Source organism: Alosa sapidissima, chromosome 17 (genome assembly GCF_018492685.1).
Source record: "Alosa sapidissima isolate fAloSap1 chromosome 17, fAloSap1.pri, whole genome shotgun sequence".
Taxonomy (NCBI): Eukaryota; Metazoa; Chordata; class Actinopteri; order Clupeiformes; family Clupeidae; genus Alosa; species Alosa sapidissima.
Window position 1 is genome coordinate 32900511 of NC_055973.1, and position 15000 is coordinate 32915510.

The window sequence follows — 15000 nt, forward strand, 5'->3', positions numbered from 1 at the left end:
ATTAAAATGTATTTTATTTTAGTTCGTAGGTCTATCTGAGTAATTTATATAACTTCCCACCTCCCACCTTGACTCTGTAACCGTAGCCTGCACAATTTTGTTACATTCACGGTTCGTTGCCATGGCAATATTAAACAAAATCACCGATTTCCCTCCATTTCAGTCAACAAGAACACTTGTTGTTGATGTGTGCGCTTGCTGTAGGCTAGAATCGCCAGATAAGGAAAATGTGATTTGGTTAATCACTATCTACTTCTTGATAAATTGCATAGCATTGGTCTGTGTAAGCAGTCACTCTTTTGGTTTAATTCATATCTTCATTTTAGGCACCAATGTGTGGTTTTCAATGGCTGTCTTTCCCAGTACACGGTCATGGAAAAGGGGGTTCCACAAGGTTCATGCCTAGGCCCTCTTTTGTTCTCTATATTTATTAATGACCTTCCAAAAATATGCTCCAACTCTAATATCTTGCTGTATGCTGATGACACTGTTATTTATTTTGCTAAATGCAATATTAATTTAAACAAGTCTTCATTGCAATCAGATTTTGACAACATTCAAAAGTGGTTCGCAGATAATGGGCTCATACTTAATAAAGCTAAGTCTTACAGTATGCTTTTTGACAATAGGTCAGCCTGTTACAATCAAGATCACACTCTGTCAATAAGGTTCTTGGATGATACACTTATGGAGAATGTGGAAGAATTTAAATAATTGGGCCTACTGCTTGATGCAAATCTCTCCTTCAAGTCACATATTGACTCTGTTGTGAAGAAAATTAATTTCAACCTTAGACTCTTGTATCGCTCTATAAATTGTTTCACTCAACAGATCAGATTATGAATTGTAACACAGCTTTTATTTCCCATCCTTGACTATGCAGACATTGTGTATATGAATACAACAGAATCACATCTGAAATCTTTAAATGTTGTCTTCAACAGCCTCTGTCGATTTGTGTTGAGATGTCCATACCTTACCCACCATTGTCACACGTATCAGCAACTGAATCTCTTATCACCTAAGGCCAGACGGCAACTACACTGGCTTCAGTTTATCTATAAATGCTTTTTCTTTAATTATCCATCTTATTTACAAAATTATTTAAATCCATATAGGTCTACTTATGGGCTTAGACATCTTGATCATTTGTTTTTTTCTGTTCCAAGTATATCTAAAGAAATAGGGAGGCGTGCCTTCAAATTTAAAGCTCCTTCTGACTGGAATAGTCTGTATACTGTTTGCAATCATGTGACCAATGCACATGCTTTCCTGGTGGTTGACTTATTAAAAAAAAAAAATCTATCTATAGGCCTATGTTTGTGTACTTGTATTTATTAGATGTGCATATACTTGCTTATTTCTCTTACTTCTACTTCTTTTATTCACTTTAACTCATTTTCAATTGTGGTTTTCTCCTGTGTCCTTTATTTGTATTTTATTTTTTATTTTTAATGTATTACAAATTAAATTTCTGTTTTTACCAACATAAATCTATTAGGTTAGAGAGTTTGGACTGCTTTGTAGCTTGTAGTGATGAAGAGCTTTGGTGTGGATGTATGCGTGTGTGTAATATATGTGTTTGGTGTTTTTGGGACCCCCTCGAAAACGAGATGCCTCATCTCAAGGGGTTATCCCTTAATAAAGAAATTGAAATTGAATTGAAATTGAAATGTCAAAAAGGAAACGTCAGCAACCACAGCTTGCGAGTGCGAACATAAGCGGGCTGAAATGGGAAAGTTTCCATCCGAAGACGCGAAATGAACTGCCCGTTATATATTGCACACTGCAATGAGTTAGTATTGCTGTGTTAACCCTATTCCACTTGCATGTGAGAAATCTTTCCCACATATGAAAGATATAAAGACAAACCTGCGCTCACGTTTAAGGGCAATTCCGTGCAAAACTGTTACATCTATAACGCCAACACAATGCCATGGTCTATTTAGTTGGCGTTATATGACAGTTTTGCGTGGAGTTGCACTTAAATGATGACAGCCTCAATTCTTGCATGAAACTTCACCTCACTGAATATGAGCCAGCCAGACTCCAAGGCCATCGCCAAATCTAATCTCTGGTATGCCTAATGTTCAATTTCACCAATGACATGTCAATGAAACTTGTGTTGTGAACTATGATGTTACTTTGCATACCAAAGAACACTGGGAAAATAGGGGGTGGTGTTTAGCCTACATGGGAAGCCTAAGGCCTATACTTCTGTCATTCCACTTTACATTTCAAGTTACTTGCACATTACTTTTAAAACCAGTAGATAATGTATTAATCCTCTGTTGAATGAAAGTAACTGTACGTTAAATATCCAAACTTTTTCTTGTAACCGTCTTTATGTGGCTCTTCTGAGATTAAAAAAAATACATTTGGTAAAAGTGGCTCTCCAGGCAAAAAAGGTTTCCGACCCTACCGAGTTCCAGTCTCTACACTAGTTCCCCTACAGAGTCCTGGTCCCTGCAAAATGCATTGTATTTCCATAGGCGTTCTATGCTATGAATGTGTGTGTGTGTGTGTGTGTGTGTGTGTGTGTGTGTGTGTGTGTGTGTGTGTACCATACATTGACTTATTTGTGGCGGCCCACCACAATATCAACATTGACTACCACACAATGATTTTCCTGGTTGTACTAAATTGTGCTTATATCTGGTTGGTTAGAATCATAACCGCGCTGCACTAATTTGTTAAAAACTGTTGCATTCGAGTTAATTCTGCAAACCTACCACCACAAATAGAATTCAGTTCTGTGGGAAACACTGGTGTGTGTTCTATGCTATAAATGTATCCATTTGTGCACACATGTGATGCATGCATGTGTGAGGGAGAGAAATAGACAACTGTTGCTGTGTTCATTTGTCTGTTTGTTTATATGTGAGTTCCAGCATCTGTGCACATGGTTGCTAGTGCTCTCACTGACCTGCTATGCATGTGTGTGTGTGTGTGTGTGTGTGTGTGTTTGTGTACGGTGTCCTGAGGACGCAGTAGCTCAGCATTCCTGATGACACCCTAGCCTTCAACAGCTGACTGTACTCTGGGCCGGCAAGGAAGCTATGTTTGTGTGTGTGTGTGTCTGTCTATCTGTGTGTGTGTGTGTCTGTCTATCTGTGTGTGTGTGTGTGTGTCTATCTGTGTGTGTGTGTGTGTGTGTGTGTGTGTGTCTGTCTATCTGTGTGTGTGTGTGTCTGTCTATCTGTGTGCGTGTGTGTGTGTGTCTGTCTATCTGTGTGTGTTTCTGTCTATCTGTGTGCGTGTGTGTGTGTGTGTGTGTGTGTGTGTGTGTGTGTGTTTTCTTCTGATCTGTCTGCTGAGCTATTGTCTAAGAGTGTATGCTGCATGACTTCATGTGTTTGCATAAGCGTACAGTTACAGTAGTGTACGCAGGCGACCGGTTCAATTCCCGCCCCCTGGTCCTTTCCGGATCATTCAACACTATCCTATCACATTAAAGATCTAATGTTCTCACATGATAACCTCTCTCCCTGAAACACTATCCTATCACATTAAAGATCTAATGTTCTCACATGATAACCTCTCTCCCTGAAACACTATCCTATCACATTAAAGGCCTAATGTTCTCACATGATAGCCTCTCTCCCTGAAACAACCATACATCTCTTTACTTTTAATATTGAAATCCTGATCATTATTACAAATTCTCCGTAATCTCTGGAATTGACCAAAAGGAATGTTCTTAATGAGTGTAGATGAGTGAAAGCTTTTAGCATGAAGTGATGTGTTTTTATGTGACTCAAATGTGTTTGTGTTAAAGTTTCCCAGAGGAGCAAGGAGGAGTTCTGCCTGACCTCACAATGCATTGAAGCAGGTGGGTCTCATCTGATTGCTCATGGTGCCTACATCAGATATTTCACATGTCTTCTGAAATGGTGTGTGAGAGAGGAAGTGTGTGTGTGTCTGCGTGTGTCTGTCTCTCTCTCTCTCTCTCTCTCTCTCTCTCTCTCTGTGTGTGTGTGAATGTGGCCTCAGGTGTGAGTGCATGACCCTGTCACTGAGTAAATCTTGTAAACAGTGATAGTCAACTTTAAGTGTAGTGTAGTTGTTGGGACCCAAAAAGCATTGTTTTGCTCATGTTTGTTCATATTTATAGCTCATGTTTGTTCATAGTTATAGTTCTTAGCAGTTGATGTAATAAGCATTACATGAACATTACAATTAACAGTTTAATGTAGTCATAAAGCTTAAATAAACAAAAGAATATTAGTAATAGACTAAATATGGTTTAACAGAATAATAACAATAAACACATACAAACCATATACACCATCCAAGAAAGTGGCCAAAAGATGTATGATATGAAGAATAGTCTGTGATATAATGGCCATGATGAAGAGCCAGTATTCTGATCATGGATTAAGCCTAGTCCTAGACTAAAGGCTCCTTTTCAGCAGAGATTAATTTATGTTCTCTTTTGTCTTAGTCTTGGAAAAGGTTTATTTCTTCACTTGAAGAAACCGAATTGGACTAGTCTTCATTGCTCGCAAGCTTTAAAAAGCCTGGTGAAGCCCTTAGGAAATGCAGACCTATGTGTGCTGTCCCCTTCCCAGCTCAGCTCATAGCTACCATAGGTGTTCCATAATCACACCATACCTGAATGCCTCCATCACTGCTGTCCCCTCTTGGCGTACTGTATGTCACAGCGGGCTCGGTCCTCAGTAAGATGGACCACCACGCTTCTCCCTGCGATGACTTCTTCCAGTACGCCTGCGGAGGATGGATAAAGGACAACCCCATTCCGGAAGATTCCTCCAGTTATGGCATCTACCCATGGCTGAGGCAGAATGTGGACATCAAACTAAAAGGTTCCCCCACAGAGAGACACACTGTAGGCAGCTAGTCTCCTCTATACATGGGAAGCAGTTTATTTGACGGTGGCGTTTGTGCGCTTTATTTCAGAGTTGCTGGAGCAGCCTATGGATGCGGGGGACATCGAGGCAGTCCAGAAGGCTAAGGTGCTCTACCAGTCATGCATGAATGAAGGTAAGTGAACAAAGCACTGGACATTCTTGTGATCTCTTAGGTCAAGTACCGAGGCGTTCCTAACAGCCACTGAAGGGTTGTGAAGATCTTTGTCATTTTTCCCCCTTTTGTTTCCATGCCCAATGTGTGCATGCACTGCTTGCTATTCGGAACCCTGTTTTAGAACACGAGCGAGCTGTATTTATGGTGTGGAAGTTACAGTAATATAGTTTGGTGTGTGCTGCCTGTTTGCCCGTAGCTAGTTCATTTGACTCATTTGTTCTTGTGGCTGCTTGTAAACCTGAGCTAATTAATTAGCTAATTAGCGCGTCCAGATGGTTGACGCTGGCGGATGGGAGGAACCCCTGCGCTTCCTCATGGGCCCTCCTCTCTGGCCCTTCTGTGTGTGTGTGCGTGCATGTGTGTGTGCGTGCGTGTGTGTGCTTGCGCATGTGTTTGTGTGTGTGTGTTTGTGTTTGTGCGTGTGTGCGTGCGTGCATGCGTGCGTGTGTGTGTGCTTGTGTGTTTGTTTGTGCATGCGTGCGTGCGTGCGTGCGTGCATGCGTGTTTGTGCGTGCGTGCGTGTGTGTGCTCGTGTGTGTGTGTGTGTCAGGCTTTAGATGGGTGGTAGCAAGAGGTTTGTGTCCCATAGGCTGATTGCAGTCTTGAGTGTGTTTTGGACTCTTAAAGTATGGCCAGTCAGCATATTGTAGGGTTCGGTTTGCTGGGGTAACTGTTTTTGCAGTTCATTATACTGTAGTTTTGATGTCAGAGCACACCACCAAAGATAAACGGATGAGGATGCCAGCAGCCAGTTTTATATTTCTTGGACTACATTTGCTAGCTTAGCAATGGCCCCTGGAATGAATGCAGCTGTACTCCAACACTGTCTGGTCTGAATGCAGCTGTACTCCAACACTGTCTGGTCTGTTTAACGGCTCCGTGCCCTTTGTCTGCAGGCCTTTTGGAGCAGGAAGATGCCACGCCCCTGCTGCAGGTTTTAAAGCAGCGGGAGTTCCGTTGGCCGGTTCTCGGGGACGCGTTAGGTTCCGACTGGCGATGGGAGGAACCCCAGTTCGACCTGCTGAAGACGCTGGCTCAGATCCGCACCCAGCACAGCAAGTCGGTCCTCGTCCGGTTCTACGTCTCCCCAGATGACAAGAGTTCCAACAAGTACATCATCAAGGTGAGCCAGCCCATCTCAAGTACATCATCAAGGGGAGCCAGCCCATCTCAGACATACACTCCCTGACCTCCATGACTCCTGTACATTTCTTCTTCTTCTTCTTCTTCTTCTTCTTCTTCCTCATGGATTAACCCCACTGATGCTGACCCTGACGCTACTGGTGCTATTGCACCGGGCACTACCATACGGACAGTTTCCACATCCTTCATGGCTGTCAGCATTAATCTTGTCATAATCAGTCATATTTTTTTGTGTTTCTTTGTGCCTAGCTTGACCAGGCGTCCCTCACCTTGCCGTCCAGAGAGGATTACATCACCAACACCACAGAGGCTACTAGGGTGAGTCAGCTGGTACCGGTACTGTAGACCCAACCTCACCCTAACCTCAACACAACCTCATCTCAACCCAACCTCATCCCAAACTCAACCCAACCTCATCTCAACCCAACCTCAACACAACCTCACCCTAATCTTATGTTCAAGCTGACTCAGCAGGAAGCTAGTGTGTTCTGAGCTAGTGCTGCTTTTCTTTACGCCTTTCTCTCTCTCCTCCTCTCTGTCTTCTCACACACAGAGAGTCTGTGTAGTGTCTCACCCCCCCCCCTCTCTCTCTCTTCCTCTCTTCCTCTACCTCTTTCTCTCTCTCTCTCTTCCTCTCTCTCTCTCTCTCTTCCTCTCTCTCTCTCTCTCTTCCTCTACCTCTTCCTCTCTCTCTCTCTCTCTTCCTCTACCTCTTTCTCTCTCTCTCTCTCTCTTCCTCTACCTCTTTTTCTCTGTATGTGTGTTTTTGTGTCAGTATTTGTGTTTTGTAAACCCTGACACAGTCAAAGAACAGGACCCCTTATATGTTTTTGCTTACATGTTCTTGACTTGTAAAAATGTAAATGTTGTCTTGTCCTGTCCTTGGTGTCTGGGCAGTATCGGGAGTCCTTGCTGAGCCTGATGGTGGATATCGCTGTCATGCTTGGTGCCAAACAGCAGGCCGCAGAGACTCAGATGAAAGCCGTGCTTGACTTTGAGATTAAGGTTGCCCAGGTGAGATGGACATTAGACAATCAGACGGTTCTTCAGTCAATACACAGTGACACCAAAGGTTGTAGTGCTCGTAAAATGAAAATCCTAAATAACCATTATTAATATGAAATTCATTTTTATTTTTTTTTTCATTTTATTACTTTTAATAAATTGTTTAAAATGATGGGATACTATTAGTGTCCAACCATGTTGTTTTATGATATTCTGTGAAAGAAAAAAAAATTGTGGACATGCCAAACCGTTGGGTCTCGGTTGATGTTCTATCACCTTGATGTGCATTGGAGAGAAAGTGTTGCAGAGGCGTCCGAGGTCATCAAGCCTCATGCTCTCCATCAGCCACCCTAGTAATCACTTCAACCCTGATAGAGCTCAGAGACCACCACAATAGCAACAACCATCATAGAACAGTAGCCTACTGGGTCCATGAATAAGTACAAAAGGTTTTGTCTAGAAAACATGAGAAAATGCCCTGTAAAAACAAGCTAGTACTATTCATAGCTGATACTTCAGACAGTGAAGGCATCTCAACTTTTGGTTAAACTATCAATTGTATGAACAGTAATGTACAGTAGTGTTCATATATTATAAGCTAATGTATTGTTCATATGTTATAAGCTAATGTAGTGTTCATATATTATAAGCTAATGTAGTGTTCATATATTATAAGCTAATGTAATGTTCATATATTATAAGCTAATTCCTATATTATAAGCTAATGTAATGTTCATATATTATAAGCTAATTCCTATATTATAAGCTAATGTAGTGTTCATATATTATAAGCTAATGCACTGTTCATATAAGTGGTTTTGGACAAGAGCATCTGCCAAACACCATGGACTCCAAATAAACAGAGCGAGTGGAAAGATATTTTAGCTCCACCACTGAGGATCCCACACTGATACTTTGTTTGTCTGTTGTTCTTTTAATAGATTATGATCCCCTTTGAGAACCGCACCAGTGAGAACATGTACAACAGATACAGCCTGTCGCGTTGGCAACGCACGGTTCCAGAGGTTAGACATTGGCCTAGCACTCCACATCCGTCATCTGCCACTGACCACTCAAGTACACTTCATCTACACTACACACTAGCCTGCTGAAGTATGCACTCACACAACAGATATACTCTTTGTTATAGTAGGCTATAGTTGTGTATAGTAGCACATGGTATGCCATTAAGTATGAATTTCACATGACATTTCACAAAAAGCTAAATTCTGGAACAAGTATAGAACATTCCTTCGACTTCCTCTTTATTTCTTGTCTTTCTGCCTCCCTACTGTATCTCAAAGTCAAAGTCGCAGTCAGCTTTATTGTCAATAGGCTACTTGCACGAAAGGCTGTCAGTGCGCTCGTTTGTTTTCCAGTGGAGCGTTAGCTGAGTTGTAACGGCAACTTTTATATTCTGCTCCTACATCTTCACTCCGACACTGAATATCTTGTTTGCCCAATAATAAATTCAATTCAAATTTGAACACACACATTTTATCGTAACATGCTGATTCATTAGGTGCAACACCCAACCAGGTCCGTGTAGACACTAATTAGGCCTACTTTAACAATAGCGGCAGGTTCAAAGTCTATCTCTCTCTCTCTCTCTCTCTCTCTCTCTCTCTCTCTCTCTCTCTCTGCCTGCAGTTTAGTTGGCTGAATTTCATCAAAGCCTCCATCGACACTAAGCAACACCCAGACCTGGTCATTTCCTCATCAGAGCCAGTTATAGTGCGTGCGCCACAGTACTTCAAAGACCTCTTCAAGCTCCTCAACAGCACTGAGCCGAGGTAAACAGTCCAGACTTGTGCCATTGATCTTTTGACCAGAGCCTGGTCCTCACACACACATGCCCATTAATCACAGCTCATTAAACGGGCGGCTTGTGCGTGTGTCTGGAGAGTCAATGTCGTTTAGCCTGTATCTGGAGGACCTGTGGGTGTGTGTGTGTGTGTGTGTGTGTGTGTGTGTGTGTGGTGCTTGTGGGGCAGTGATAGTGTAGTGGTTAAAGTGCGTATGTCAGGTTAAAAAACAAATTTGACAAATGAAGGGACATGAAGCAAGATAGTAGTGAGTAGTGATTTTTCTTGAAAAATCAACTTTAAATGCAATAGAACAATATTTACAGTTATTTTTATAACTGAATTTATGAACATTCCAGACACAGTGATGACCTCATAAGAGGGAGTCCAGCAAAGTTGAGCATAGGAGAGAATGGGTTTTAACGGCATTTTCTTTTACACTGATAAGGCCAAAAATGTTCTCTATGACATACCAGTGGTTCATAAGCATGAGCCTGACTGGCAGGGACAAAGTAAAGACGAATAGGCTACAAAATTTAGGTAAATCATGGCCATCAAATCATCAGTGAGAAATTGATTAGGGGTGTGAGTAGGATCGGATCACTATTAGTATGTATCATGGCTTCAAAATGGCAGTTGTGTCATTTGCCATAACATAGGCTTTCATATACAGTTAAGTAGAATCAGTAAGCAAATTAATAGTCTGTCTATAGCTAACATTAGTTGATAAGCAGATGTGTATATATATATAAAGAGCAAATGTGTGGTAGCACATATACACTGATGGTTTTATAGTCAGGTATACCCATACCCATACAGGTATACCCATATCCTCTTCATCACATTTTAAGATCAATAATGGTTGCCAGTAAAGAAAAAAGGTATCAGGATATTTTTATGTCAGGCAGGTAGTAGACTCTATCATGACATACTGGAATGAAGTCATGTTTTTGGCCTCATCAGTGTAAAAAAACCTACTTTATGATCACTTATCCCATGTGTTTTAATTGACCAACTTTGCTGGACTCCCTCTTATGAGGTCATCATTGTGTCTGAAATGTTTCCTGGAATGTTCATAAATTCAGTTATAAAAATAACTGTAAATATTGTTCTTTTGTATTTAAAGATGATTTTTCAAGAAAAATCACTACTCACTACTATCTTGCTTCATGTCCCTTCATTTGTCAAAAATGTTTTTTAACCTGACATACGCACTTTAAGGAGCTGGGCTAGCGTGCAGTATCTGGAGGACCTGTGTGTGTGTGTGTGTGTGTGTGTGTGTGTGTGTGTGTGTGTGTGTGTGTGTGTGTGTGTGTGGGTGTGTGTGTGTGTGGGTGGTGCTTGTGGGTGTGTGTGTGTGTGGGTGGGGCAGTGGTAGTGTAGTGGTTAAGGAGCTGGGCTAGCGTGCAGTATCTGGAGGACCTGTGTGTGTGTGTGTGTGTGTGTGTGTGTTGTGGGGCAGTGGTAGTGTAGTGGTTAAGGAGCTGGGCTAGCGTGCAGTATCTGGAGGACCTGTGTGTGTGTGTGTGTGTGTGTGTGTGTGTGTGTGTGTGTTTTGTGGGGCAGTGAAAGTGTAGTGGTTAAGGAGCTGGGCTAGCGTGCAGTATCTGGAGGACCTGTGTGTGTGTGTGTGTGTGTGTAGCTGGGCTAGCGTGCAGTATCTGGAGGACCTCTGTGTGTGTGTGTGTAGCTGGGCTAGCGTGCAGTATCTGGAGGACCTGTGTGTGTGTGTGTGGGTGTGTTGTGGGGCAGTGATAGTGTAGTGGTTAAGGAGCTGGGCTAGCGTGCAGTATCCTGTAGGGTGGTGATAGTGTAGTGGTTAAGGAGCTGGGCTAGCGTGCAGTATCTGGAGGACCTGTGTGTGTGTGTGTGTGTGTGTGTGTGTGTGTGTGTGTGTGTGTGTGTGTGTGTGTGTGTGTGTGTGTGTGTGTGTGTGTGTGTGTGTGTGTGTGTGTGTGTGTGTGTGTGTGTGTGTGTGTGTGTGTGTGTGTGTGTGTGTGTGTGTGTGTGTGTGTGTGTGTGTGTGGGTGGGGCAGTGATAGTGTAGTGGTTAAGGAGCTGGGCTAGCGTGCAGTATCCTGAAAAGTTGTGGGTTCAATTCCCGGTTTGCACCGTTGCCCTTGAGCAATGCACTTCACCCCAAGTTACTCCGGTGACAATGTAATCCCTTGAAATATAGTTGACATATGTACTGTAAGTCACTTTGAACAACAGTGTCTGCTAAATGAATAAATGTGTGTGTGTGTTTGTATGCGTAGGTGTATATAGTGCAGCTTCTGAAAGCAGTTAGACCATGGACATGAATACTTTTCTCTACATTCCCCTCTGCCTTTCTCTCCTCCTCCTCCTCCTCTTCCTCCTCCTCCTCCCCCTCCACCTCCTCCTCTTCCTCCTCCACCTCCTCCTCCTCCTCCTCCTCCTTCTCCTCCTCTCCTTGGCCTGCAGGACCATCGCCAACTATGTCATGTGGAGAGCGGTTCTCTCCAGGGTCTCTACCCTCAGCAGAAGGTTCCTCTACAGATACCTGGACTTCGAGAGGGTCAGTGTGCTCCGGCCACCTTTTGGCTGTGCAGCTGTCTGCAATTCTCAATCATAGTCTGTGTGTATTTTCAGATAAAGAGAAATGGTCTGACGTACATAGAGAGAGAGAGAGAGAGAGAGAGAGAGAGAGAGAGAGAGACTCACGAAAACATTTTACTCCAGGGACAGAGTATGATGTGGGGGTTAAGTATGTTCTACATAATTCTGTCAACATACACTTGGCCCATTGTTTTCTCTCAGATGTCAGCACTCTGATATAAAGGAAATCTCTGCACTACTCACTCATTATGACATATGACAGCAATGCAACCATCAACTAGAACCACTCATATCACCCATGAAAGGGACGCTTCCTCCTCTCCAACTGTGTTGTGGCTTTTTGTCCCCTCCGGCTCTCCTTACTGGCCTCTCTGTAAGTGACTTTTCTTGCTTCCTGTCCTTAGGTGATATCGGGGACCACTTCACTTACCCCTCGCTGGGACAAGTGTGTGAACTATGTGGAAAACACTCTCATATATGCCACTGGACGATTGTTTGTCGACAAGCACTTTCAAGAAGATAAGAAGCATATGGTACACTGCACATTTGTTTTTAAATGCACTTATAAAAATCGGTGTGCCAGGGTTTCTTTCTCGCCTCATTTTGTATCTGTATTAAATAGTCTGGCTCCCTCTTGTGGTCAAACCACATCAGTGCCATTCCCAGATGGCAGTGTCCTAGATGGCATGTTGTTGTGGGCATAGACCTGTGGCCTATTGCACAAAAGCAGAATTAAGACATCCGGGATAAGTTACTGAGCTGCGCTCAATGAATCCAAAACAAGAGCGTACAGGCTTAATTGGTTGCACAACGAGCAAGCCAGGATGAGCAGACACGGATTCATCAAGCCAGGTGAAACCTATCCTGGATAAGTGCGTGCTCACGGCTCCCTCAAATAGACCCCGCCACCAATCACAGATTCACTGATTCACCATGGCAACTAGAGCGGCTTCATTGCTTCTTCTACGGTGTAAAGTAGGTAGATAGCCTTCTCACAACAGCAACAAACAGCAACACCTCTGTTTAGGAGAATATTGCAGCTAGTGCCGCGACCACCACGTGCGAAATGGTTAGGCACTCCCGTGACGTCACATTGTCGCATGACAGGTCGGGAATGGTGAGTATGTAAAAGTTATTTAATGATCACAAATGTTTAAATAATGACAGTGGGTCTAGGTATATGTGATAACAATGTGTACTGGGCAGTGGAATAACTATTGGTTTCCGTTTGTGGTGACTGCTGACTGAGATAAGGGATGAGATTAAATAGATCCAGGCTAGCTCCACAGAATAAATCGCCATGGTAACTTATACCATAACATATCCTGCTGCCCCCTGTCCCGCTTTTGTGCAACTGGATCACGGATAAATTGAGCCAGGATAACCAAGATATCCCGGCTTAATCCCTTATCCTAGTTTTGTGCAATAGGCCCCTGTAGACTTACCTACAGGGTAACCTGTGGAGGGTCAGGACCACAGCCATAAGCCAGTTGGACGTCATGTTGGTCAACATGTGCTAAGGACCCTGACGTAAGTGGGCTCATGACTGTCTGTGCTTGCTCAGATGGAGGAGCTCATTGACGGGATTCGCTGGGCCTTCATCGACATGCTGGAGAAAGAGAATGATTGGATGGATGATGTCACCAAAAAGAAAGCCGTAGAAAAGGTGGGCAATGGGTCATCTGCATGATCCTCCTTTTGTCCATTTGCAATGTGTTGAGTAGCCACTGAGCGATAAAGGGGGTACCCACTTCATCATGAACTGACAAAAGGGTCATATTCAACGTTTTCGTGTTAATTAATCATCTTCGTAAGTTGGTATATGGTTAAATGACTCATTACAGGGCGAATGAAGGCTCTCTCGCCCGCCCCTACTGCCTGTAGGAAGAATATCCCACTTGCAAGTTCAGTGTATCGTACCCGGCGACCGAAGCAGTTTCAGCACAGAGGCTAACGAAACGCTAGCGATTGTTGCAAACGTGTGTATAATAGCAGAGCCAGTGAAGAAGCAGCGAAAACCCTTGACGGAAGATGCAAAGAAAAGGAAAAGAGCTTCAGACCGAGCGAGGGGGAGTTTCGTAGAGAAAAAGCATCAAGCTTGCCTGGTGTCCCTTTAAGTTAATTTCCTTAGTTAAAGTTAATGTTGACTGGTATTTAGCCGACTTTTATCCACAATGACACACACTTGCCACAGGGGGTTTGGGAAGCGGACCTGGGTTGACCGGTAGTCTCAGGCGATGACATCAGCACTGCTCCAACACTCACACACACCACGGTGGCCCGTGGGCCATGCTGCAGTGGTGTTTTCCACAGCCTGGCCTGGCCTCACACCATGTGGTCTGTTCCCTCTGTCCAGGCCCATGCAGTGCTGCCCAAGGTGGGCTACCCAGAGTTCATCCTCAACGACACATACATCAACGAGGACATCAAAGAGGTGCTGGAGCTCCCAATTACAGCACATGCAGAATACTTGTGCTGTCTGTCTTAAGGCTAAAGTTCAGGGTTTTACAGTTGTGAATGCATAGACACGTCAGTGTATGAGTGTGTGTGTGTGTGTGTGTGTGTGTGTGTGTGTGTGTGTGTGTGTGTGTACGTGTACATATATGTGTATGTTTGAATGTGAAATGTTTATTGTGTGTGTGTGTGTGTGTGTGTGTGTGTGTGTGTGTGTGTGTGTGTGTGTGTGTACGTGTACGTATATGTGTATGTTTGAATGTGAAATGTTTATTGTGTGTGTGTGTGTGTGTACGTGTACGTGTACGTATATGTGTACAGTATGTTTGAATGTGAAATGTTTATTGTGTGTGTGTGTGTGTGTGTGTGTACGTGTACGTATATGTGTATGTTTGAATGTGAAATGTTTATTGTGTGTGTGTGTGTGTGTGTGTGTACGTGTACGTATATGTGTATGTTTGAATGTGAAATGTTTATTGTGTGTGTGTGTGTGTGTGTGTGTCCTTTCCCTCTCAGCTGTCGTTCTCGGAGAAGGACTACTTTGGGAATGTGATGCAGACGCTTCGCTTCATCGCCCAATCAGACATCGGCTGGCTCAGGAAGCCTGTGCCTCGCACTGAGTAAGTGCCCTGACACGCCGACTCTCCAATCCCCTGCCTATACCTAACAATCGCACACACACACACACACACACACACACACACACACACACACACACACACACACATACAGAGTAAGTGCCCTGACACGCCGACTCTCCAATCCCCTGCCTATACCTAACAATCGCACACACACACACACACACACACACACACACACACACATACAGAGTAAGTGCCCTGACACGCCGACTCTCCAGTCCCCAACCCATGCTTAACAATAGCACACTCATACTCACACACTCATGTTGTTTATTGTTTCAGTTATTTGAGTGAACAGGGTGAACGCCTTTGTCATTCATATACTT

At 43.5% G+C, this 15000-nt stretch overlaps 1 protein-coding gene across 1 annotated transcript in view; it reads left to right on the forward strand.

Annotated features, from left to right (window-relative positions):
* The window catches only part of phex (phosphate regulating endopeptidase homolog, X-linked), a 25148-nt gene that overhangs the window by 2018 nt on the left and 8130 nt on the right, over positions 1-15000 (forward strand). The window contains exons 2-14 of the mRNA XM_042066950.1: positions 3779-3832; positions 4665-4826; positions 4921-5004; positions 5943-6169; positions 6439-6507; positions 7087-7203; positions 8136-8219; positions 8845-8987; positions 11445-11538; positions 11984-12112; positions 13144-13245; positions 13936-14013; positions 14550-14653. Of these exons, the coding sequence (XP_041922884.1) occupies positions 3779-3832; positions 4665-4826; positions 4921-5004; positions 5943-6169; positions 6439-6507; positions 7087-7203; positions 8136-8219; positions 8845-8987; positions 11445-11538; positions 11984-12112; positions 13144-13245; positions 13936-14013; positions 14550-14653 (1447 nt within the window). The remainder of the gene's footprint in view (positions 1-3778; positions 3833-4664; positions 4827-4920; positions 5005-5942; positions 6170-6438; positions 6508-7086; positions 7204-8135; positions 8220-8844; positions 8988-11444; positions 11539-11983; positions 12113-13143; positions 13246-13935; positions 14014-14549; positions 14654-15000) is intronic.